We start from the raw sequence: 26,339 nt of genomic DNA on the forward strand, positions 1-26,339 counted from the left end.
TGTATTTTCTGCTCACTTTTTCTGTGTACCTAAAGCTCTTCCAGAAAATAGTTTAAGAAAAAAAGAGTTACCTAAGCACATGTTGTGGCAGTATTATGAGGTTTACCTGAAAAAGAGGGACATATGCTAAAACCTGAAAGATGAGTAGAATTGGGATAGTGGGCAGGAAGGATTGGAGATCATTCTAGTTAAAGTGTAGCATGTGCAAAGACACACAGCCAGAATTTTGAAGGGAATATTTGAGCAACTGAAGGCTAAATAGGGGGCTACAGTACAGGGTTAGAAGATCAGGAGGAAGTGAGGCTAGAGAAGTTATCAGGAAGGGGTCAAACTGCACACAGCCTTGTAGAATACGGCAAAGCTGTAGGACTTCGGAATGGATTTTGGAATCCAATCTCTTTTTATTTTAGAGAGTAGCTTAATAATATCTTTGTACAGACATTGTGGCTCATGCCTATAATCCCAGCATTTTGGGAGGCTGAAGCAGGACAGGTGCTTGAGGCCAGGAGTTCCAGACAAGCCTGGCAACATAGTGAGACCTCATCTCTACAAAAAATATTATAAAAAGTTAGCTGGTTGTGGGAACACATGTCTGTAGTTCCAGCTACTCGGTAGGTTGAGGCAGGAGAACCATTTGAGCCCAGAAGTTTGACGCTGCAGTGAGCTATGATCATGTCACTGCACTCCAGCCTGAGCAACAGAGAAAGAGCTTGTCTAAAAAAATATATATATATATATATTTAGTTATATAATATATTAACTATATATAGACAATAATATAGTTATTTATCTTAAAAATAAATGGATAACATTTATGGCATAGAGGAAAGAACACTCATCTACCAGTCTGTAAGTATGGGCATTTAAAATTCTGAGCCCAACTCTCCAATGGGTTAACAATGTTATCTTCAATATAGCCAAGCTTTTAATTCATCCACATGTTCATGCTGTAAGTGAAGAAACAGGCTCAGAGAATTTTCCATCTAATTGAAGTCTAAAATGTTAAGCCATTACTTTTTTGAGTCAATATATGACATTAAATATATTCTAGGTTTCTACCAAATACATTCTTCCACCAGCCACATTAAGCAAAAATCTGATGCATAAAGATGAAAGGTGGGCATTAATTATCTTTAATATCTACATAGGTCTATGAGGTGGTCATTATTTTACCATACTCCATTTACCAATAAAAACTGCTGTTGTAAGAATTTTTTTTTTTTTTTTGAGTCTCACTCTGTCGCCCAGGCTGGAGTGCAGTGGCAAGATCTCGGCTCACTGCCAGCTCCAAATCCCCGGTTCAAGCAGTCCTTGTGCATTGGCCTCTCCAGTAGTTGGGATTACCGACAGCCACTATCAAGCCTGGCTAATTTTTGTATTTTTAGTAGAAACCAGGTTTCACCATGTTGGCCAGGCTGATCTCAAACTTCTGACCTCAAGTGATCCACCAGCCTTGGCTCCCCAAAGTGCTGGGGTTACAGGCATGAGCCACTGCAACCAGCAAGTTGTAAGACATTTAGATTGTACATCACAGCTGTGCCATAATAAAATGTAAGGCAACTTATTTTAAATATTCTACTTCTGAAAATATTAAACTACATTTTTCATTATACATTATACTTATTTAATACAGAAAACTTCCTCTTTTCATTAATATTTTTGTCTTTATTCTAGTTTGCACCATCTCCTCCCCCCAAACCCTCACATATCTTGCATTACAAAATACTGTCACTGTGTTGCTTAGAAATGCTCAGAACACACATCCCTCCATCTTTTTCTCCCCCATAGCACTCATTGCTGCCCATAAACAAATTAACAAATAAATAAACACAATAATTTTGTTTCTTCCCCCATGCATCCTCTGCTTTTTAGGTGGTAGATTTCATAAAAGCTAGGATCTTGGCTCTCTGTTACCAGAGCCTAATTGATCTGGGGAGAGGAAAATACATTTTTTGTGTTTTTTTTGTTGTTTGTGGTAAAACTTGTCCTGAGAAGCAGATCGAGCCTTATTTCTTATGGCTATTTTATATTTAGCATTCTCATTAGCAGTACTGAGCAAACCCTCAGGGTGGACTTCCACTATGTGGTGCGGATTAAGTTTCAGCGCTTTTAGAGATACCTTTCTAATCCTTAGGAGGAAGCCATTATCTTTTGTCCATTGAGAAATCTTTCCTAACGACTACTTTACTCAGAGTTCGCCAATTGCTTTATTATTTTTTAATATTACTACCAAATAAGCGTCCTAGCTAATGCTTTTATTTCCCTCATCATACAGTTTTCTTCATTTTGTACCCAATGCTGACTTCCTTATTATCCCACACATTATTTGTCTCTTCCATACAGCTGAATGTTCTCTTTGGATAACAAACTGAAACTAATTGATTTTTATATTATTTTAAGGATCTGCAAAAAATGGTGCTCAACATATATTAGAGAAAACTATCAAATTTCACCTGAATAAGAGCATTACTGATTTTTTTAGTGCATTGCAAGAGGATGTGAGCCTGTACTCTTTTCCTTAATTTGAATGTAAGACTAGTGTGTACGTATTTCTTTATAAGTTTTCCAAATACATTGTTTTAGTGAGTATCCAAAGGATGTGTTTTGACTGATCTAAAATACAAATTACTTGAATTCAAATAAGGATAAATGTCAAAACCACAAAAATATCTATTTAAAAGAGCATTATGAGTTTGTCTAAAATGGCATCTTTGCTTTATTTCCTATTAAGAGATAATAAATATTTTTTAATAGAACAAGTCATCTCAAACACAGAAAACACTTAGTAAATATTTATTAATAATATTGATGACTTTATCACATGAGAAAATAAAGACCAGAAACATAGACATACATCAAAATGTTTGTCTGTCTTGCTATACTGGTGTCTTCTGTGTTAGGTTTATTTTGAAGATGACATTTAAAAACTGAACACCACAAATAGACTGTCCTTCTGTAGAACTCAGAACCCTTTTTTCTCAGAAAATAGTTTCTCCATTTTTTCTTCATTTTAATACAAATACAGCTTCCACACTATATAAACATCTGTGTTTTAATTTAAGGGCTGTAATTAACACTTTCATCAACTCTATCATTTACAAAACACAATAAGCCTGACCAATAGACACTCATCGGTTAATGCATGGAGATCAATCTTGTTTGGCAGAATTTCATTTACTGAGGAAGAAATGAGCAGTTCTGATCAAATGAAAAAGAGAATGATCATTTTTCTTGAATTCTTAAGCAAGTATAGGACATTCAAAAATTGTATTCTGTCATTTAAATTCTTTTACAGAACATTTGAATTTCAAAATGATGTAAGTACTTTAATCTTGTTTGGAATCACTTTTGTAATTGGATCTGCTTAAACGAATAATATTCACTAATTATCAGCTTGTCAGAGATTGTCATAGCTCTAAACATTAAGAAAAACCTGAGAGTTCAGACTTTTAATGTTATCTTCAAAAAATTAATTCTCAGAAATAAAGAAAAAACAGCTTCCCATCTCCCTACCCAGCAGGGACTATTTACCTCCCACATCACTCTTCATCATTAAACAAGAATAACTGTAGTAATATTAATCCTATCTAATCCTGTAAATATGTAGCTGAATTAACATTTTTATATGATGACCTAATTAGTGAAACTTTTAAAGTAGCTTAAATAAAAGAAATCTGGGAAAAAAGTGCCATTTTTCTGAAGATCTCTGAGAAGAAGAAAGATATTAGAGGGAAGTTCAGGTGAACATAAAAGGATTTAATGTGAAGAGAATTGCTACAAATTGTTAGGTAAAAGCCTTATTGCTTTGAATTGTGCTTTGTTGTTTCATGTTCAATTAAAAATTCAATACAAACATATTTCAATTATTTGAATTATTTGAATGTTCTTTACACAGATTGCATGTGCTACTGTATCAGCTGGTGTAATTAGAGTACACATGCAAGACAATTTTTAATTTTTAATTTTTTACGTGTTAATGGAGAATCTGATTGCCAAATTAATGACTTGAACAATCCCATAAAGCCTTCTAGTAACTCTGAAAAACAAGACAACCATTCAAGTTGAGATACCTGAGAAGCCTAATTAGAACAACAAAATCCTTTTTTAAAAAGACACATTGAATTACATGAATGAAAGAAAATCCATTCATGTTTTCTTAATAAATATATTCATAGGTTCTTTCACTCTAAAACAATCACAAAATTCTGGGTTTTGGTCTGGTGTGTAGAGAATTTGGAAGTCATCATTCCCATCTACACAATAAGAGAAAAGCTGAACAAACTAAAAATCAACTCTTTTTAGATTTTTAAGAAAATTGAGATCATTTCCCACTAAAGGAAAACTTCTGCCCCCAAACATTGGAGAGACAGTCAGGCAGGTACAAAGAATTATAGCTTACCAGAGCAGAAATTCAGAAGCAGAAACCTCTGCTGGAGCCAAAACCAGGGTAGAAAAACAAACTGTAATTGATGAAATGCTGGAGGCTCAGTGTGTACGAGCTTGAGAGTTAGTTAGAAACTACAGGGGAGCCCACTCTTAGGGAATACCCCACACTGTAATGAACTTTACGTTCAAAAATGCTACAGGGTTCTCACAGTGAGGTTTGGAGAAAAATCCCCTCATGCTTCCAGCATGGAGAGGAGAGAATAGCCATTTTGAAGACTCCCAGAGCATTCTGTTCCTCTTAACAAGGCTTGTCCTCAAGTGAAACTATTTTACCAGAGCTTAATTGACCTGCAGGAAGGGAAATACCCAACTCCAGCCCTGTGTAGATTTTCTGTCTCACCTAAGGGAATGGGGTACAGAGAAGCACATTCGAAGGTCACAGACCAGAGGCACAGAATCACCAAGACTGAGACCTAATTATAGGACTGTTAAAGGCTTACCCTCTCCCACACCTTACTGCCATATCAACAGGGATCTTTTATAACAACAGGAGATTACAACTGAAAGAACTCCACACCTCACACTTCTTTAAGAAGAATTTTCTAATGAAACCAAAATACAACAGGCAAGATGAAAATAAAAATATAAGACGAAATTTTGACCTCTGACACCTATGGCTGTAGCATAGCAAACACAGCCTGACTCCTAGCCAGATAAACATAAAATGTTATGCTACAGGCCTATTTATCTGAGTTCCTTTTACCCAATGCATCATGTGTTTAAATATAAAATTACAAGACACACTAAAAGCCAAAAAAATAGAAGAGACAGAGTAAGCATTGAAGTCAGACTCAGGTATGTCAGGGAGTCTGTAATTATCAGACTGGGAATTTAAAACAACTGTGACTAATATGCTATGAGCAGTAATAAAATACCTTAACAATGATGACCACAATGAAAACACATATACAGATGCTCCTCGACTTATGATGGGGTTACATTACAATAAATCCATCAAAAGTTGAAAATATTGTAAGTGGAAAATGCATTTAATACACCTAATCTACTGAACATCATAGTTTGGCCTAGCCTACCTTAAATTTGTCCAGTACACTTACATTAGCCAACAGCTTGGGCAAAATCATTCAACCCCACACCCATTTTATATTACAGCGTTGAATAGATCATGTAACTTATTGAATGCTGTGCTAAAAGTAAAAAGCAGAAGGGTTGTAGGGATGTTCAAAATACCATTTCTACTGAACGTATGTCACTCTCATACAATCATAAAATCGAATAATTGTAAATTAGTGACCGCCTATACTGTGCTCTGTGCTCTTAGGAATACTGCAACGTCCAGTGTTGTCTTTGTCCTTCAGGAGTTTACAGTGTTTCAGAGTTGACAGAGAAATGAGCAAACGTTCCAACAGAATGTGATAACTGATGCAATGTTTAGTCTCTTCCCATCTATTCTAGTGCTAGAATGCCATGACTTACCCCCTGTACATTGTCAACTCTCCATTATGGACACTGTTTTCATGTTCACCTACACTCTATGTACATACTTCATTTTTAGTACTAATGCAAATCAATTTACCTTTTTTCTAATTCTTATAACTGCTTTATTCTTAAGATTCTCTCAAGTTTGATATCTTCCTGTGAATGAAGTACCCATGAAGTTTCACATTTCCCCATGGTTGTGATTTTTATTCTTTTAATATCCCATTTGCACTAAAGATTAGTGGGAGAGGGAAAAACAAACCTAAAAAGTGATTTTCTAATGTTTTTATGCATTTTCCATACCTGTATCCATTTCAATATTTTATTTCAATATTTACAAATTTAACGTGCTACAAATATTTTATCAAATATTTTGAATATTTGATTTTCTGATAATTCAGCAGATTATTTTATTTTCTGTTCCAATTAATAATTTGCATGTGATTTTCAAAAGTATATTTCTTAGGAATATCTAATTTAGAGTAAATACATACTGCTATAGCATTGGCATGAATAACATTTCAATGTTAAAATTCTTTTTCAATAAACTGAATTTCCCCTATCTTTAGCTACTCATTTTAAAGAATAACTAATGCATTAGCAAAAGTTGAATCTCCCTTATCTCATTGTAGCATTTCACACAAACATTATCTCTTGCTATGACAAGTTTTTAAATTTTGTTTCAGCTTTCAAGTACTTACAGAATGGTTGCAAAACTATCCATTTGAAATTAATTTAGTAAATGCCTTACTAAAATATAAATGCATTATGTCTATAACATTTTCTTCTATTTAGTAGACATGTGGTCTTATAAAATTATATTTTCCAAGATGTTTCTATTTCTAACATATACTAATGTATTTATCCTTCAGATTTGATTTTTTTTATTAAAGAAAGAGCTCAAATATTAATAGATTCATATTTCACATGTGAAAGAACATATACCAGGAGATTAACTATTTCAGGAAATTTTATAGATATTTGGTAGTGAATTATTTGTTTTTATGAAAACATATCATATGTAAAATAAGCATTGATTTTCTAAGTTATTTAGATTCCTACGTATCTAAGGCTGCACTGGCAGAAGACATAGTTAAATAAAAGACACATCTCAGTATTTTGCTCTTTATACTGACTTTTCGAGGAAGACATTATTGGTATAATCTGAGGTGTCAGAAAAATAACTTCTTGGTACCAACTAACTTTCAATTTAAGTATCAGAGCATCTGATATTTTTCTCCAAAGATCTATCGCTTTTGTAGCAGTAAGAGAAAATCTTTTTCCTAGGGCAAATCCAAAATTAGAGAATTCTCAGAGAAAGGAAGATATCTGTTTGAGCTCATTCATATCCCTCCAAAACAGATGAGCCCTGGGAATATCCTTTAAGAGGGAACAGCATTGGACTTAAGCCCAGGTCCTTCTACAATTGATTTTTCAAAATCTTGTGTTCCGTGACAGTTATTGATTATTTTTTTCTATGTAATTCCTTAACCTCGTCTAGAGACTCTTGGTTCCGGTTTTTCCTTTCTAATCTTTCACTTCTGAGAAGGAGTTTCTAGCTCCATTTACACTTCCCTTCACACTTGTTCATCTTTTATACACACTGGCCAGATGCTTGAAGTATGATTCTTTATTCTGGCACTGACTCTAGTCACCTGACTATACCCCGTCTCTAATTATTTAGCCTTAATTTCAGTGAAGGCTGGTCTAATAATGATATTTATAAATATACATTTAAAATTTCTGATAACACATTCTTACCAATTGCTGTTTTTTCACTATATTCATGGGCTGCGGTCAGTTTTAATAAAAGACTGTGGTCAAATGCTATTTTTTAATAGAGACATTTTTACCAAGGAAAGTCATTTCTAGTGCTAATGGAGTTCAGGCCAGTTCAAACTTGCTGAGGAAGCAGATCCGTCCTCCTTGGACATACAATATGCTGAGCCCAACCCTGGAAGTAGTACTATGTCCTTGGGCAAAATAAAAGTTCCGCCAAGACCCTGACAGTATTAAGTAATTCCTCCACTGGCATCCTCCTTCCAAATGCATTAAGACATTAAAGGCCAATACATTAAGTCGCTTGCACCTTGGTGTGGATCAATTTATCAGAATGTTTTTCTTCTGAAAGAAAGGACTGAGGGTGCAAGTGATGCATGGACAAGAAGGGAAAGAGGAATGCTGAGAAAAGTGTAGCGTGCACAGACAGAGAAGGAGAGATGCACTGAAGATTAACTACTCCGACCTTATTTTTCACCATATAATTTTCTACTACTTACTGTGTATCAAAGAGAGTAAAAAATTATTACAACCACAACCACCAGTAATCTTTACCATAAATCCAGGTGTGCATAAACATGTCGAGCCAGGTTCATTCTCCATGCAGAGTTCATGAACACATGAGTTGGGAATGCACTCAAGCTCCTTCTCACAGTGGTGTCCAGACCATCCTGTTCAACAAAATTACAAAGCAGATATGCAATTTTTAATGATAATAAAAACAATTATGCTAATAGCCTATATTTATTGGCTTTTACTATTTGAAATAATTATGCTAGATGTTTTGTACAAATTACCTCAGTGTATCTTCATGATCAGTTTATCAGGTAGCTCTTATTCTATCTCTATTTAGTTCAAGAGAAAATTAAACTCAGAGAAAATAAATAATTTGCTCTAAAATCACATAGTTAAGTATAAATGAAAGTCAGTACATGTATGATATGTCTCAGCTCTTATCCGTGGTGCCATTCAACATTACATATTCAAATGTTTTTACTTATTTTACTTTGGAATAAATACATGGAAAGCAATAGAATAAAGACACTTAATAATTCCCTTAATATGAATCTTAAATTCAGAGGAAAGCACCTACTATAGATATCTAGATATACAATGTTATTTGTAATACTTGTAGTATTACAGTTAGTATTTTACATTTAGTATTTGTTATACTGTGATTCTATAGAATATAAGTATTGTGTCTACGTACATTTGGCCATTGGCTGTAAGAATTCTCATTAAACATGACAATCTAAAATTCTCCAGACCAAAACACAGTTTGATTGTATGTATTTTGTTTGGCTTTTGCTAGTCAAACATGTTATTATTTCCATCATCAACCTATCAATCAACATTGCTAAGTACTCCATAAGCTAATATCTCAGCTATGCTTTACTGGGTAGATATTAGGAACAGTTTTTTGAAACCATTGATTCTTTCCTATCAGATAATTACTTCTAATGAATCTTAATATGCCTAACATGCTAGCCACAACATCATGTTAACCTAAGTATACCCTTCCACATAGGGACAATGGGTCTTTACAGGCAGCTCTCACTGCTCACTGACTATGCTTACTCTAATCACAACTTTTTAACTTTTCTTTATTTTTCTATGTATTGTCCAATAGCATTTAATCTGAACCCTGGCTGTTGGGAAATGTAAAATTTAATTATTGTTTATACTTAGGAAGATATTCTGATTGTTCTTCCCTGATAAATTGTAACAAAACAATTAAATACATATTTTGAGGTACTTAGAAATGATTTATTGAAATACTTCATTATAAGAAACAAATAGGGCCTGAGTCTAAAAGACATGGTGATGTCCACATCAAACTTAGAAATAGCGGCCAAGAGACTAAATTTATCAAATCTTCATCCAAGACTCTTTCCATTTTGCAATGCTCTTTCATGTGCTGGGCTGATTCTGCAGGGATCTCTACTAAAGAGGCTGTAAAAGGTGATATGGAAAAAAACATCTTCACAGGGTTTATAAAAAGCCAATATGACTTTGTTGAGTCTCACAAACATAGTTGAGTCTCACAAACATATTATTGAGCATAAAAACATATTGCATAAGAATATACCCTGATAAATGCTCTTATAAAATTCAAATGCATATGAAATTTAGTAACATTGCTTAGAGATGCATACATATATAATAAAACTCTAACAAATACTAAAGGAATGCTGATATAAAATTCAGAATAGTTACTTCAGGGAGTGGGATGTTCCTGGAGGGATATAGAGGTGGCGAGAATTATTGCTAATATTCTATTTCTCAGAACACATGGTAGTTATACACATTTATTACAGTGTATTTTATATTTTTTATATATTGTATCCTCTTCTGATCGAATATTTCAAAATATATTTTAAGCAATTAAAATGACGTAGTTTTCCTTTGTTTCTCATACTGTGAAGAACATGATAAAGCTTTAAACCATAAGATGGGAAGTGTAAAAGAAAAATTGCACTGGGCCAGTTATACAGACAAAGAAGACTTCATTCAAGAGTACTGCATAGGAGACAGATTTTTACAATAGAGTGGAGAGCTTGTACTCAACACCACTAAAATAAATGGGAGCAGGAACATTTTTAAAGGCCAGGTGAGCTAACGGAAAAGTACCAGGGGGATGTTTGGGTGGGTGGGAATTTGGTCAATTTCAATAGGCCACCTGTACTTGCTGTCTCTTACTGAAGTTAGGCTTCTACTCTCCCAAAGAGACTGGGAAATAGGGGCACTATTTGTCTCGTTCCAGGGTTACATTTTGTTTTGTTTTGTCTTTCATTGTTGTTGCTTTTGCTGTTTTGTTTTGTTTTGTTTTTGAGACAGGGTCTTGCACTGGTGCCTAGGCTGGAGTGCAGGGGTATGATCACACGTCACTGCAGCCTCAACCTCCTGGGTTCAAGCAATCCTCTCACCTCAGCCCCCGGAGTACAGGATTACATTTTTGAAGGAATGACTCCCAGGTCCTTGGGAAACAGCCTGAGAGAAAATTTACATCTCAAAGAGACAGAGAAATAATTTACAACTACAAGTTTTCTAAAGTAAATGCTCTACGAAAAGGGAGATCAGGTCCTATAGTCAGGAAGACGTCTGTCTAAAGCCTAGTCAAACTGAGGAAAACATTAAGGCTGTGTTGGTCAAAGACAACAAACAAGGATAGAAAATAAATTAGTCAAGATTCATTACAAGAAACAGAAATCACTCTAGTTATTTAAGCAAAACGGACCTGAATAATGGAATTAGATGCTTACAAAATTATCAGAAGGAAGGAAAGCTGTAGGAGTAACACCAAGAACCACAGGTATGACTTTCTGGGAGATGTCCCCTCAGTCAGGATCAGGAAGATGAGAAATATAAAAGCACTCTTAGGATTTTTGAGTTCAAGAGCCCATTGTGCTAATCCAAGGAAGGTTGACTACCAGGCAGCTGCCATTTCAATGCACCTACGCACTGAAATAGTGACTCTACAGTGAGATCTGCTGCAAAGATCCACATAGCTCCATGACTTTTTTTTACCAGAAGAATCTGCTAAGACACCCAGAAATGGTGTCCATCAGAGCCTTCAGATTTTAGGTATGTTTCTTATTGGCGGAACTCAATTATATTTGCAACTCCAGTTTTGAGGGAGTCTGGAAATTGTAGTTTTCAATACTCTTGCCTCTGCAGTACAGGAAACCACACTACATGGGAGTGGATACTGAGTGTCAATCATACCCATTAGTATGAAGAAACACGTAAGATGAATAGGTGCTTATTCTGGTGTGGGACAAGGTAATGGGTAAGAAATGAGACCAGAATAAGAAAACATGAATCAGGCAAATAAATATTTATTGGATATTTTTTAATGTTCAGAAATGAAATATATTTTCTTTTGAATCTTATGTAGGTTTTATGTTCATTCTTCATAAGGTAACCAAATATTCAGAAAATAGTTTGGTAACTGAAAACAAAAACCAAAAATTGTCATTAGCAATCTAGGAAAAGTAATCAAATTATTATGGTGTTAAACTAATAGTATTAACCTAATGTCTGACACATAATATAAAATAAGTAAGTGCATAAGGAATAAATGATTGAAAATAATTGTGGTACAAAATAAAGACAACTTTAGGTGACACATTGCAATAACATTGGAGTAAATTTTTACTAATTTTTTTTTAAAGACAAACTTGCTCTGTCACCCAGGCTGGAGTGTAGTGGCATGATCACAGTTCACTGCAACCTTAAACTCCTGGGCTCAAGGGAGCCAACCCACCCAGCCTAAAACTAGAGTGATCTTAAGTTGAAGACTAAACCAAATCTTTAAATACATTGATATATTCAGCTAGAAATATTGACCAGTTTTAATATTACCATTCTATAACATAACAGTTATAATACTTTGAGTTTATGAATGAAAATAAATGTCACTACTTCTAAGATTTATATATTTTATTTTCATTTCATTTTCCCTCTCTGCCCATAGTGATTTCTATCTGATGTTATGAATATAAAATAAAAATAAACCTAAACCTAAAATAATTTTGTCTAACTAGTTAATACATTATTTAGTAATTGGATAACATAAAATTATTTTCTCTTCTTAGTCTAACTCTAGAATATGTAAAAAAATTTTACATGTACATCCTCATGAAAATACAATAGTATACACTCTTTTATCTCATAATAAGGATTTCTTTACTTTTCATGGATCTTGATTTAAAAAAGATTATTCTGTATCTCTTTTGTTCTAAATGCAGCCACCTCATCACTGACAATAATTGTGGCTACTGGTGGCAGATATTATCTATGTTTGTTTCTCTGTTTTCTTGCCCCAAGGATAGTGCAGCATTTCTGCTACAAAATGAACAATACTACTTTAAGGGCAAAATATGCATTTGAGGTTTGCATCACCAGCAATATAAACACCATTGCACCCCTGCTGGGTATAAAAAGTATCCGGGCACAGTGACTGTCCCAGGGATTGAGAACAACTCTGAGTGAATTTGTGGTACACAAACTGTTCCCTATCACTTTCAATTTGCTCTTCATGGGATAGCTCTGATATCACTTACTGGGTGTTCTACATTGTTAGATAACACTATACATGGTACTATTTCGGCTAAAAACATACTAAGTGTGTTTCTATTTCTATAAAAAACATCTGAATACCTATATTGGCACTTCATTGGAAATGAGCTCAAAAACCCATTTAATTCCCTATATAGGTACAGGATGAACTCTGTGATTAGGATTGTCCTAAATGATGTTCAGGTTGTTTCTTGCACAAAGAATTCATGCAAAGAGGATGAGTGAGGTCTGAAATCTAACCTGAGCTCCACTTGTCAAGTCTTATACCTTGTTGGCTTGGAGGAAGTGGCATATTTATATAATTTTTCTGCCTAGAGATGGTGGAGGGCTTTATGCTTACCATGGCCCTGTCATGACTGGACAACATTGTCCATCATAAATGAATTGTACTTTTTCAATATGTGCTGAACACTCCCCAAGGACTGGTTATGATACAAACTCTCTACTAGGATTTGGTGATACAAAAATAAACAACATTTACAATGTCTTCTAACCCACTTATATCCAGTTTAAATTTCAGTGTGTTTTGCAGAATGTCTGGTGGGGAAAACAATATTTAGTTTTTCAAACTGTGTTCTGTTCAGAATGTTGCAGGATTCATGCAGCTCTGTTTGTACTAAAATGAAGAGGGAAGGGAGAAAAGAGATAAAACCTTTTGGCATAGAGGTGGAGTTACCCAGGATGACAACCATGGAGTTGTTGTTAGATAAAGACAAGAGTATTTTGATAATTAGCAACATAATATGAATGTAAGAAAGATTTCCACAACTGAAGAAAATGGCAATGATTTATAGTGTTTAACCAATTTAAAGACAGAGGAATACTTGTGTAGTTTTCTACCTGGAGCTATGTAAGATAAGATAATGGCATGACTGAGATCAAAGCCTAGGAAAAAATTATCAAAATTATTTGAGGCTTTTAAAAAATCAATGACAGAGAAGTGGACATGTGTAAATGAAATGAATCAGTCTTTGTGTTTTTCTATGGCATTTAGGAGAAAGCAAATTGCTGTGAATTACTCAGAAGAGTGAAAAGTTTTATATTTTTCTAATGGAATCTTTTAAAGAGAAAAACAGATTTGGGTAGGAGACTTCCTGAGAATTCTCACAGTGTTTAGAATTGCTAACATCTAGACTAAGCTGAACCACACTGATTGATTTTATTGGGGAAGGCCTTTGTTTTTTAATGATTGGTCAATTCAATTTTTTACTGTAGTAAGCACATTTAACATGAGCTCTCACCATTTAACACGTTTAACTGTGTAATACATTACTATTAACTATAGGCATGATATCGTACAGATCTCTAGAATGTATTCATCTTGCATGACTGAAACTTTATGAGGAGTTTCTCTTCACCAAGATAACATTTTGGGGGAATATGAGAAATGATGAATGCACAAGTGTCAGTGCAGGCTTCTTAGGTGTGAATCTTAGCTTTGCCACTAACATGTTGTGGGACATTACCCAGTGGTTCTGGGACTCTGTTTCCTTATTAGAAAAATTAGGTGAAATGAGATGCCCTTTTCTCGATGCTATGAAAACTTAATTAGTTAATACATCTAAAATAACATGGTGTCTATGCAGTAATACTAATATTATTATTATTTTCTAAGCACATACATGCCAAAGAACTCACACATTTGATCTTCGAAATATAAAATTCATATACACGAGACAGAGGTGCTGAAAAAAGGTAGAATTTTCAATAAAAATTATAGAGAAAAATTAGTATTCTATCAAAATCAGTTCCTTTTGGGGGTAAAGAGTTAATTACAAAGGGACAGCATGAGAAAATTTTGGAGGATGGTGGTTAATTGCCTTACTGTGAGGGTGGTTACACAACTTTATGCATTTACCAAAGCTATAAAATTGTACACAAGAGAGTTAATTTTACTGTGGGAATAAAAACACCCTGAAACCATGGCAAACTATGCCCATTAAGAAAATGAGAAAGAGATGAAGAGTAATCTGCAGGAGCAAGATTATTCCTTAAATAACTTTAAAGGGAGGATGGATTGGCATGATTAAGAGCTATGGCTGGAGCAGAGACAGGAGTGTTGGGGACGTGTCAATAGCATTTTCCAAAAATTTGACTTTTTCATTTGTCACTTAGTTTTCACTCCCATGACTAAGTTGTGAAGAGTGTAAGTAACTCTAAAGTCAAAGGTATCAGCAGATTTTGAATAATGCCTAGCAATACAGGTGGTATCATTTTGAGGTCTTCTGCTTCCCAATAGGGATCTGAAAAGCAGCCTGAACGATTCAACAGCTTAAAAATGTCCTCAAGCTTGCAAGTGAATCCAGAGTAGTGGAATCAACCTACAGCAACAAAACTAATCTAGCACCTGTAAGATGTTTATTAACATGAAACAGAAAATGAATCTAGTAGCTACAAGATACCTATTGTTATGATAAACAAAATTTATATGGGTATTTTACTTAACTGTTTCTGTAGAATTTATTGTTTATGCTAGCTACCATAGAGTATGAAGTGTTTGTGGGCACAATAAAGATATTTTTTGCTTGAAAGAGGCAAAATGTTTGAAATGGTATTCATTTCTTATATAAGAAAACTGTAATTTTATTCTACTTATTTTACCTGCAAGAGTTCCCGTTTTATGTACGGGTGGCTATTTCAAAAGGGAAGTACAAAGTTCTCCAGATGTTCTATGTGACCAAATAAAACCTAGCCCCAGTAATGAATGTTCAAAAAACAGAGTAGGTCTCTGAGTGATGTTTAACTTCTAAATAGTATGTGGGTGACACTCAGTTGATAGGTATTCACTAGTTTGTGTGACTTCACATAAATCATACTAGTCCTAATACTGTCATGGCTATTATTTCCGTGGTGGGCCCAATAACCAGAAGCCCAGAACCCTAGGGTTTCCATAGGCTTTCTGAAGTTTTCTGTGAGGTAGGTAAATAGGGACTTTTTGTTTTCTAAGAGATCAAGTCCTGCTATGTTTCCCAAGCTGGAGTTCAGTGGCTATCCACAGATACGATCAAAGCATGTATCAGCCTCCATCTCCTGGGCTCAAGTAATCCTCTCGCCTCAGCCTCCCAAATAGTTGGAACTATAGGCATGCTACTATCATGACTGGCTCAATAACTTTTTTTAAGTGACCAGAAATATCCCCTACATATATTCCTGAGAAATTACTGCTGCTCAAGGAAATTTAGGCATTGAACATCCGTTTTGGGTTAACTGAATGTTGAAAATAAGATGAGTGGCAGAAGATGTAGGAAAAGAGCAAAAATCTGAAGTTAGAGAACTAAAGAAAAAAGAAGGAAAAAAATGCATGATCAACAATCACTTATATCAATATAGACCTAAAGGAATATGATCAAAGGTAGAGATGGCCAAAAAGACCAATTTTTAATGAGCAGTTTTCTTAATCCATTCAAGACTGCTATAACAAAAATACCATAAACTGGGTAGCTTACAGAAAACAGAAATTTATTTCTCACAGTTCTGGAAGCTGCAGGGTACAAGAACAAGTTGATGACAGATCCTGTGTCTGTGGAGAGCCTGCTTCTTGGTTCTTAGATGTTGCCTTCTGGCTGTGTCCTCACATTGTGGAAGGGCCAGCTAGCTCTCTAGGGTCTACTTTATAAAAGCACTAATCTCATTCACAAGGGCTTTACTCTCATGACCTAATCATCTTCCAAAGTCCCACCTCTTAATACTATACTATCGTATTGTCGATTAGGGTTCAGCACATGAATTTCAGGGAGACACAAATATTTAGACAATAGCAGCAATTATTCCTTGAAGAAAACAAGTTTATTCAGCTCGTCCATCTCTGTGCTGACAATTGTTGGAAGAAATAATAATGTCAATACTAACAAGAGCTAACATTGATAAAGTACTTGCTGTGTGCCAGGCATAATTGATACAAAGATCAGAAGTATGAGGCTTACATATGTTTAGAAAATCCATCAATAAGGTATTACACTCTAAACATTAAGATTTCCTGATGATAGCCTAAGTGCTTGCTTTCTAGTATCATACAACATTCATTTCATGTTTTTAAAGAATGATCATTGCTTAAAACTTGATTAGTAGTCAACAATAGTATTGGTGGAGTGGATTGTCAAAATTGTATTATACATACATGTCCATATACATTTACATAAACATATATATTATTATATATGCAGTATGCTTATTATTTTTTAAATAATTACCTGGTTGGCATTTGCAAACATATCCATCGATGTGATCTTCACAGTCTGCACCATGTAGACATGGTGATGAAGAGCATTCATTTATATTAATTTCACAAAATTGACCAGAAAATCCAGGAAGACATCTAAGGAAAAAAAATGAAAATGATATTTGTATATATTATACACATGAGCACTATCACTTTTCATCTTGGGATTCCATCATTCAAACGTGTTTTCAGAGCTCCAACAACATGTAGCTGGGAGCCTTCCTTGGGGTGACAATGAGTTTAATTGTGGCCCCAAAACAGTATGTCTAATACTTAACACTAAATATCTGTGAATGTGAATTTATTTGGAAATAGGGTCTCTGCAGATTCAATTAAGTATCTTGAGATGAGGTCATTCTGGATTAACTCGGTGGGCTCTAAATCCAGTGACAAGTGTTCTTACAAGCACAGAAGACAGAGACCCACACGGGAGAAGGCCACGTGAACATGCACATAAAGATTAACATTATGCAGCCCTAAGTCAAGGAACACCCAGAGCCTCTAGAAGCTGGAAGAGGAAAGATAAGATTTTCTCCTAGAGTTTTCAGCGGGAACATGGCCTTGCTGACGCTTTAGTTGGACTTCTGGTCTCCACAACTATGAACAAATAAATTTCTGTTATCTTAAGCTAACAAGTTTGTGGTAATTTATTATGTCATTCCTAGGAAACTAATACAGAGATTATGTTATTGCATGTATCTGCTTAAATCCAAGTGAACTGTTGGAAAAGAAATAAAACAGAGGTCTCTAGGAGACTCTTAAAATGGAGAAATTGGGGGCAGGTCATGAACGGTATGCTCCATAATTGGAAGAATAGATATGGAAAGAGTCAATAGGTCAGAGACGATTGTACTTCCTCTTAATTTTTAGGGACGCTTTAATAAAAACCATTTAGATGTCAGCTGTTAAACCATGCTTCAAGAACTGATGGAGGATCCACAATATTGATTAAAATGCAATGTCCATAGCTATAGATACAGATTTGTCAAGTGCCTACAACATGCAGTTATTTTATGAATGCTACGAATACAAACGTAAGTAAAACTCTGTGTCTGCCTTCAAGAAGCACTGAGCCCAGTTGGGAAAATAGACAAGTAGCCGACACAATTATATGATAAATGCTATAATCAGCATATAGAGAAATGTATTTTTATCATGGCAGAGTATACGCAAGGGCAAGAATAAGAAAAGAGTGTGAGTTAATCCAGAAATTGCAAGTAGTTTTGAATGCCTGAAATATAATGTGGGAGAGCACAGTCTGGGGTGATGCTGATGAAAAAGGATAAATTAAATAAATAGAAATTAGATCATTATACTGTATTGGATCATAAGTTTTACCACAGCTAATATTTACTGAAAACTTATTCACAATATATAACTTTACCAAAGTCACAAGACAAGCAAATTTTTTTTTTTATTATTATACTTTAAGTTTTAGGGTACATGTGCACATTGTGCAGGTTAGTTACATATGTATACATGTGCCATGCTGGTGCGCTGCACCCACTAACTCGTCATCTAGCATTAGGTATATCTCCCAATGCTATCCCTCCCCACTCCCCCCTCCCCACCACAGTCCCCATAGTGTGATATTCCCCTTCCTGTGTCCATGTGATCTCATTGTTCAATTCCCACCTATGCAAAGGTAGAATTTATTGGTCTGTACTAATCAGCTAGCCAAATTTAGCCACTCTGCTTTACTTGCATACACAGTTACTTAGGTGATATAAAAATTAAGTTCTGTTTTTCACTGCAACTGGGTCTGCCCGGCTGAAGCTAGGTAACTATGAATTTTAGACCATCCAGAATGTTAGTAACTCCACTGTGCTAGATCCTTACCTAGCTGAAGACTTTCTTGACCAACAAACAATAAGACTTGCTTTAGGGCGGGGGGCGGTGGCTCACGCCTGTAATCCCAGCATTTTGGGAGGCCGAGGCGGGTGGATCATGAGGTCAGGAGATCGAGACCATCCTGGCGAACACGGTGAAACCCCATCTCTACTAAAAAATACAAAAAATTAGCCGGGCGTGGTGGCGGGCTTCTGTAGTCCCAGCTACTCAGGAGGCTGAGGCAGGAGAATGGCGTGAACCCGGGAGCCGGAGCTTGCAGTGAGCCCAGATCACGCCACTGCACTCCAGCCCGGGCGACAGCCGTCTCAAAAACAAAAACAAACAAACAAAAAGAGAAAGAAAGACTTGCTTTAACCGTGTGTGGATTTATGGATGGTCTGATTTTGTACTGTCAAGATGACATCTTCAGTATTGAATTCCCACTGCCACAGTGAACCTCCCCATCTTTGTAGCAAAAAGAAACCCATAGCAGTGTTTTTTTTTTTTTTTGAGAGGAATTCACCACCAGTGGTTTACTTTTATATGCAAAATAAACTTATATGCAAAATAAACTCAGGTCTGATTTTGTCAATAATCGAAGTGTTCATTGTCTTTCCTTGAATATCATAAATTGTTCTTCAAAAATGCATTATCAATATATTTATTTTATTTATTTTTGAGACAGGCTCTTTCTCTGTTACCCAGGCTGGAGTGCAATGCAGTGGCCAGATTATAGCTCACTGTAATATAAAACTCAAAGTAATCCTCACACCTCAGCCTCCCACATAGGACTACAGGTGGTGTGCACCATCACATCTGCCTAATTTTTGTGTGTTCATTATATAAAATGGACATTTTCTCTGTGTCCATTATACAAAATGGGTCATGCTATGCTGCCCAGTCACATTATCAATTTATATTCTTGGCAGAGTTATCTAAAATGTCCATTTGTCTACGTTCTTACCTATGAACAATATTAACATTTATTTTAATTTTCATTGCAAAGGAAAAAAACTACTTATCTAATAAAGATTTTTTAAAGGGGATAGTTAAAAAAATTTTTAATATAATTTGTATTTTGCGATAATTTTAAGGATAACAAAAAAGTTGCAAGGGTAGCACAGAATGTTCTCATAGACTACGTATCCAGTTTCCTTTATTGTTAACATCTTACATTCACATGGTATGTTTGTCACAACTAGTGACACAATATTACTACATTATTATTAACTGAAGTCTATGTATTATTGCAGTTTCTTTAGCTTTTATCTAATGTCTTTTGTTTCTGTTCAAGAATCCTATTCAGAATACCACATTCCATTTAGTTGCATATCTCCTTAGGCTCCTTTAGACTGTAATATTTTCTCATACTTCCTTGTTTTTGATGACTTCGACTGTTTTGAAGAGCATTGGTCAAGTATTTTGTAAACTATACCTCAATTTAGGTTTAATATTATTCCCATGGTTACACTGGTGTTACATGTTTCTGAGAGAAAGACATCATAGAAAAGGCTCTCATCACATTATATTAACATTACTCTTTAGAGGGAAGTTGCTTTGCACATCCCACGCTTAAGAGATGAGGAGTCATGCACACCTCTTTAAAGGAGAAGTGCCTATATAAATAATTTGAAATAGTTTGTTCATATATATTTTTAAAATCTTTTCTGGAATTTTGAGTGAAATGGCTTTGAATCTATAAAAGTCAAGTTGTAAGAAACAATATCTTAACAATACTGAGTTTTTCAATTTATGTTAAGAAATATCTCTTCAGTGACACATATCTTTGATTTCTTTCACCGATATTTTATAGTTTTCTACACAGAGATATTATAAATATTTTATTAGATTTATACCTAAATGCTTCATTTTTGTTTACTGTTCTAAGTGGTATATTTGTTTTGTTTTGTGTTTCTTCTTTCCAATATTCCAGTGTCCATTACTGGAAAGCAATTGACTTCAGTATGATGATCTTATATCCTGCAAACCTTGTTACACTAGCTTATTAGGTTCAAGAGCTTTTTTCAAAAATAGTAGAGGGTTTTCTATAAAGAAAATTATCTTCTACAAAGATAATGATTGCATCTGTAGATAAAGACCGTTCTGTTTCTTCCTGTTCAATCTGCATACCTTTTATTTCTTTTCCCTGTCTTATTGCACTCAGTAGGACTTCTAGTAGGATATTAAATAGCAGTGTTGTGAGAGGAAATGTTTGCCTGTATCAAATCTGAAGGAGAAAGGGTTTAGTTTCCATCACTAAGAATGATGTTAGCTATAAGTTTTTAAAATGTAGCCTTTATTAGGTTAAGGAGTTTACCTTTTATTCTGAGATTTTTTTGTTTTTTGTTTTTGTTTTTGTTTTTGAGATGGAGTCTCTCTCTGTTGCCAGGCTGGATTGCAGTGGCATGATCTCGGCTCACTGCAAACTCCGCTACCCAGGTTCAAGCGATTCCCCTCCCTCAGCTTCCCGAGTAGCTGGGACTAGAGGCACACACCACCACGCCCAGCTATTTTATTTTGTATTTTTAGTAGAGATGGGATTTCACCATGTTGGCCAGGATGGTCTCGATCTCCTGACCTCGTGATCCACCTGCCTCGGACTCCCAAAGTGCTGGGATTACAGGCATAAGCCACCACACCTGGCCTATTCTTAGTGTTTTTGACAGTTTTTATGAGTGGAAATTAAGTTTTGTCAAGTGATTTTTGTGCATCCATTAAGATCATTATATGGTTTTACTTATTCATCTGTTGATATATAATCATATTGATTAAATGATACATGATATGATAATGATTGATACAGTCGTGTATTTTTCTTGATCAGGTGTTAAAATAATGAACTATACTGAATGTTTTTTGAATGCTAAGGTTTGCTTTCCTGGAATGAACTCCACTTGCTAATTTCAGGTTGTGTTAATGCAGTCATCTTCCTGTTATTTGCAAAGGGCCCATGATTTCAATTTTAAACTTTTAATGTTAAACTTTTACTCTTTGTTCCTTCAAGGTTATGTGATGTTTACATTCTTAGCTTGAATGGAGGAAAGATTTTGAAAACACTTATAAAATAGAAGTGCATAACAATTTATAACCCCATGTTTCACAAAAATATTTACACAATGATCTGTAAAAATTTATAACATGGGGAAATTGTGCTACTTATATTGGTATTATAAGCAGTTTTATCCCATAAATATTTATTCACTTTATAAGCATTTTAATAGAACGTCTGACAGGTTGAAATTACTTACCCAACTTGTTTATACAAAAGGATTTACTAAAAACTGTTAAACACTACTACATAATGACACTGTCACACCGGGCTTTTAACATAAGAATTGCTCTGCAATACTAGGAGGAGGGGCATAAAAGACAAGTTGATCTTGCAGCATAGCAACTAAAAATATAACAATGAAAGCAATTGTTAAAAATGAGAACTCAGAACTTAACATTAGAGGGACCCAACATCATGCCTCCATTTAGCTTATTGATACAAAAGATTTAGTTTAACTGCTATTAACAGGTGACAGGAGCCACTCTCAAATGATTCTTCAAATTGGAAAGTACTGTCTTACAACCTGTTGTTGCAAATAAGAAGTAAATGAAATTATTTTGTATGGTTTGCAGCTGTTTGGATAACCACCTGGCCTGGATACTTTCCCATAACCATTCTGCTCGTTACCACTTATTACCCAAGACCTTCCTGAAAATCCTCCTTTAGGCCCTCACTATTGTTGCTGATACTGTTCCTTTGATACAGCTGCTTTTATTTCACATTTATTAAGCCCATCATCGTAGTATTTATTTTCCATTATTTTCTTCACTTGTTTCTGTTCGTTAACGATAATGCAGAGCCCATGTCTCCTGTTGGTCTTGTCCATGGGAGTTTTATAGATTTTACCACTCCAAAAACAGCACTTGGTTCATTTATTAAGATAAATTATGAGGCACATAACAAAGCAATTCTCCAGAATTGCTTTATTTGTTTATTAACAAATGTGTCTGGTATCATACAACTGAAGTAAGAAAGAATAAGAAGGGTACAAAAACTGAATTTTCATCCCCCACAATCTATTCTATTCAGAAACCTTTTTTTATTTTTTGAGATGGATAATATTTTAATTTAAATGAGACTTAATTCAAGTTACATACATTCACTAAATTCTTATTTGCCTTTGAAATATTTACATTAAAAAACAATTAAATGTATATTCTATTTATATTACATTTATAATTTCTATTATCCCATTTGCTGGGCTTTGATAATATAATTGATAGGATGTAGTTTAATAATTGTCAAGGAAGGAACGATGTTATAACATGACTTTTTATATCTGCAAAGCATCAACTTTAAAATATTAACTCTAAATGCTCAGAAGCTGAGTGTTTATTTATAAACTTCACTGAAGCCAAGAATTCTCAAGTTAGAATAGCTGAAAAGTATCAGATATGTAAATGACTGCATACAATTTCAGAATCACCACAGTTCTTTTCTGTGATTTATCTTCTTTTTTAATAATTAGTGACCACAACTACATATAACTTATTTTCTTAAGATATGCAAAAAATTGCAAGTATATATCTCTGTGAATAGTACTCTATTAGTAACTGATCATACTTAATCATGAATAGGAAGCCTCCAGTTAGAAATCTACACACCTCGGATATTACTTCTGCTTAATTTTGTTTATTTACCTGTGCTGTAGCCAAAAATTTTGATGGTTTGGAATTTTTGCCTTGTTTTTACATAAGAAACTATAGTTCTGAGGAATAACCATAAACCAAACCAAACCAAACCATTTTACACTTCACTTACCCCTGTGTCCTGACCTCTTCTCTGTCCTGGATGATATACCAGAATATCTAACTGGATCAGAAATTGTCATCTAGGTCATAGGAATTCACATATTTCTATTTATATTCATCCTTCAGATGAATGGCCATGGGCTTACAAATTTGACTTATTTTCTTTTTTAAAATGTTATTTTTATAGATGATATTGTAAACTGCTATGTTTCTGGGAAACACAATAGGAGCATCAGGTTGACAAGTAGGGGATATTCAGTGAATAGGCAAAGCCAATGATCTGAGCAGAATGGTCTTGATTATGAGTTCAATATTATACTGCTTCTCATTTCGTTATTTGTATTACTATTCAATTGATCACATTATATGCTCTAAATTTTTAAAAATACAGGTATTTTAAACTCATTTCATTGCTTTGTTGCAGAGATTGTGATAGATTGGAATCTAATTATTAAATGTATTTTCAAATGTGTAATTTGATTTTATTATAGTCAAACTGCATAAAGCATAATCCAAATTGAATTATAAAATAAGTAATTTTAGTGTTGTTTATAGTATGTATCTTGAAGGTCATTTTAATTTAACATTTTTACTTTTATCCTGAGTAATTCTATTGTCACTATCAATTATGCATACAGATTAAGAGCAGTTATTCTTAGCAATTATTGTAACATAAACCAAAGTTTCCTGAAACCACTTTAAAAACTAGAATATTGTCTAAATAACTGTTGAAATTGTACGTTGACATATACAAAGATTTAGGTAAAAAGGACATTAACTACACCTGTCTCCGTAGTTATGAATGAATGAAACTCAAAGTAGTTCCTTTTTATAGATGATATTATTTCGTATCAGTTTTTAGTAAAACATTGCTTTATATAATGATATTGACAGTATTTAAACTTCATTAATTTGAAATGATCCATATGCAGAAATTAAGACAGAGCTGGTTGCAGGTTGTTTATTTAGAAGGTGATCCAAGTAAGCAGAAATGAAGGAGTGGAAAGAACAAAACAGGGAAAAAGAAAAGTTAAATAAGACTGCATTATTTAGCAGTTTGTCACATTGAGTAACTGGGACTCAGTCTGACTGCAGTAGTTTTCACATTCTTTCATACTTTTCTCAGCAAAAAAAAAAAAAAAAAAAACTGAAGTCTAAGCCCCCTTTTAACCCCCATCATTGGAAAGTTGGCTTCCTCCTACTCTGTTTGGATCTCTTGTGCAGGCAAGCTAGATGCTCTGTCATAAAGAAACTCATGTATCACTATAAAGAGGCCCATGTGGAAAAGAACTGGAGCCTTGACCAATAGCCACATAAGTAAATATAGAAGGGGATCTTTCAACCCCATGTGGGTCTTTATATGATTGTAATCCAGCTGGCATCTTGAGTGCAACCTCCTGAAATATACTAAACTAGCACCACCCAGAGAAGCTGCTCCTAAATTCTTGACTCACAGAAATGGTGAGATAACAAATGCTTGTGTTTGTTTCTTTGTTTGTTTGTTTGAGATAGAGTCTTGCTCTGACATCCAGGCTGGAGAGCAGTGGTGTGATCTCAACTCACTGCAACCTCCGCCTCCCGAATTCAAGCAATTCTCCTGCCTCAGCCTCCCAAGCAGCTAGGACTACAGGTGTGTGCCACCAAGTCCAGCTAATTTTTGTATTTTTAGTAAACACAGGGTTTACCCATGTTGGCCAGGATGATCTCTATCTCTTCACCTCGTGATCCGCCTGCCTTGGCCTCCCAAAGTCTTGGGATTACAGGCGTGAGCAACCACACCTGGCCTAAATGCTTGTTGTTTAAACAACAGAATTTTAAGGGTAAATTGTTATATGCAATACATAATTTTGTATAAAATGAGAACTAATTGAAAAATCTGTAAAGAAGACAAATCAGAAACTACCTCAGAACAACTGATGAACAAAGCAATTATTCACTGATTCTTATTCCCTACTAGCCATGGATAGCTCATAGGCTAATAGGGGCAAACTTCTGGGCTGATTTATGAGTGGCTATCTTGCACGTATACTCAGTAAGATACCCTAGCTTCCAAAAAAAAAAAAAAAAAAAAAGAGCCCTAAGGCACGAAAGTACAAAATATTGAAGTGTGGTATAGTCAATATACTTGGGAACTGTCCAGCACAGCTGGGATGAGATGAAAAGCATTAAAAACAACTGCTCCACATGCCATGTGAGGATCCCCAACCTATTTCATATGTCAAAAAACATCTAAGAAAAAATGAAGAAGGGAATTTAATAAATTCAAACTACACTGAGAACTTTGGTTAAGATAATTTTTCTCTTCTATATTCCACTTTTAAGAACATTCAATATAAAAGAATTAAGAACATTCAATATAAAAGAAATTAGATTTTTATTAAGGGGATTTTTTTAAGAGATAACAAGCATGATGGGGATGGCATTGAATCTATAAATTACCTTGGGCAGTATGGCCATTTTCACGATATTGGTTCTTCCTACCCATGAGCATGGAATGTTCTTCCATTTGTTTGTGTCCTCTTTTATTTCATTGAGCAGTGGTTTGTAGTTCTCCTTGAAGAGGTCCTTCACATCCCTTGTAAGTTGAATTCCTAGGTATTTTATTCTCTTTGAAGCAATTGTGAATGGGAGTTCACTCATGATTTGGCTCTCTGTTTGTCTGTTACTGGTGTATAAGAATGCTGGTGATTTTTGCACATGGATTTTGTATCCTGAGACTTTGCTGAAGTTTCCTATCAGC

At 34.7% G+C, this 26,339-nt stretch overlaps 1 protein-coding gene across 1 annotated transcript in view; it reads right to left on the reverse strand.

Moving 5' to 3' along the window:
- The window catches only part of LOC100974207 (eyes shut homolog), a 1,877,183-nt gene that overhangs the window by 881,790 nt on the left and 969,054 nt on the right, over positions 1–26,339 (reverse strand). Inside the window, exons 22-23 of the mRNA XM_063605324.1 lie at positions 16,938–17,062; positions 8,221–8,336 (exon numbers count right to left, since the gene is read on the reverse strand). Of these exons, the coding sequence (XP_063461394.1) occupies positions 8,221–8,336; positions 16,938–17,062 (241 nt within the window). The remainder of the gene's footprint in view (positions 1–8,220; positions 8,337–16,937; positions 17,063–26,339) is intronic.

This window comes from Pan paniscus, chromosome 5 (assembly GCF_029289425.2).
Source record: "Pan paniscus chromosome 5, NHGRI_mPanPan1-v2.0_pri, whole genome shotgun sequence".
NCBI classification, from domain to species: domain Eukaryota; kingdom Metazoa; phylum Chordata; class Mammalia; order Primates; family Hominidae; genus Pan; species Pan paniscus.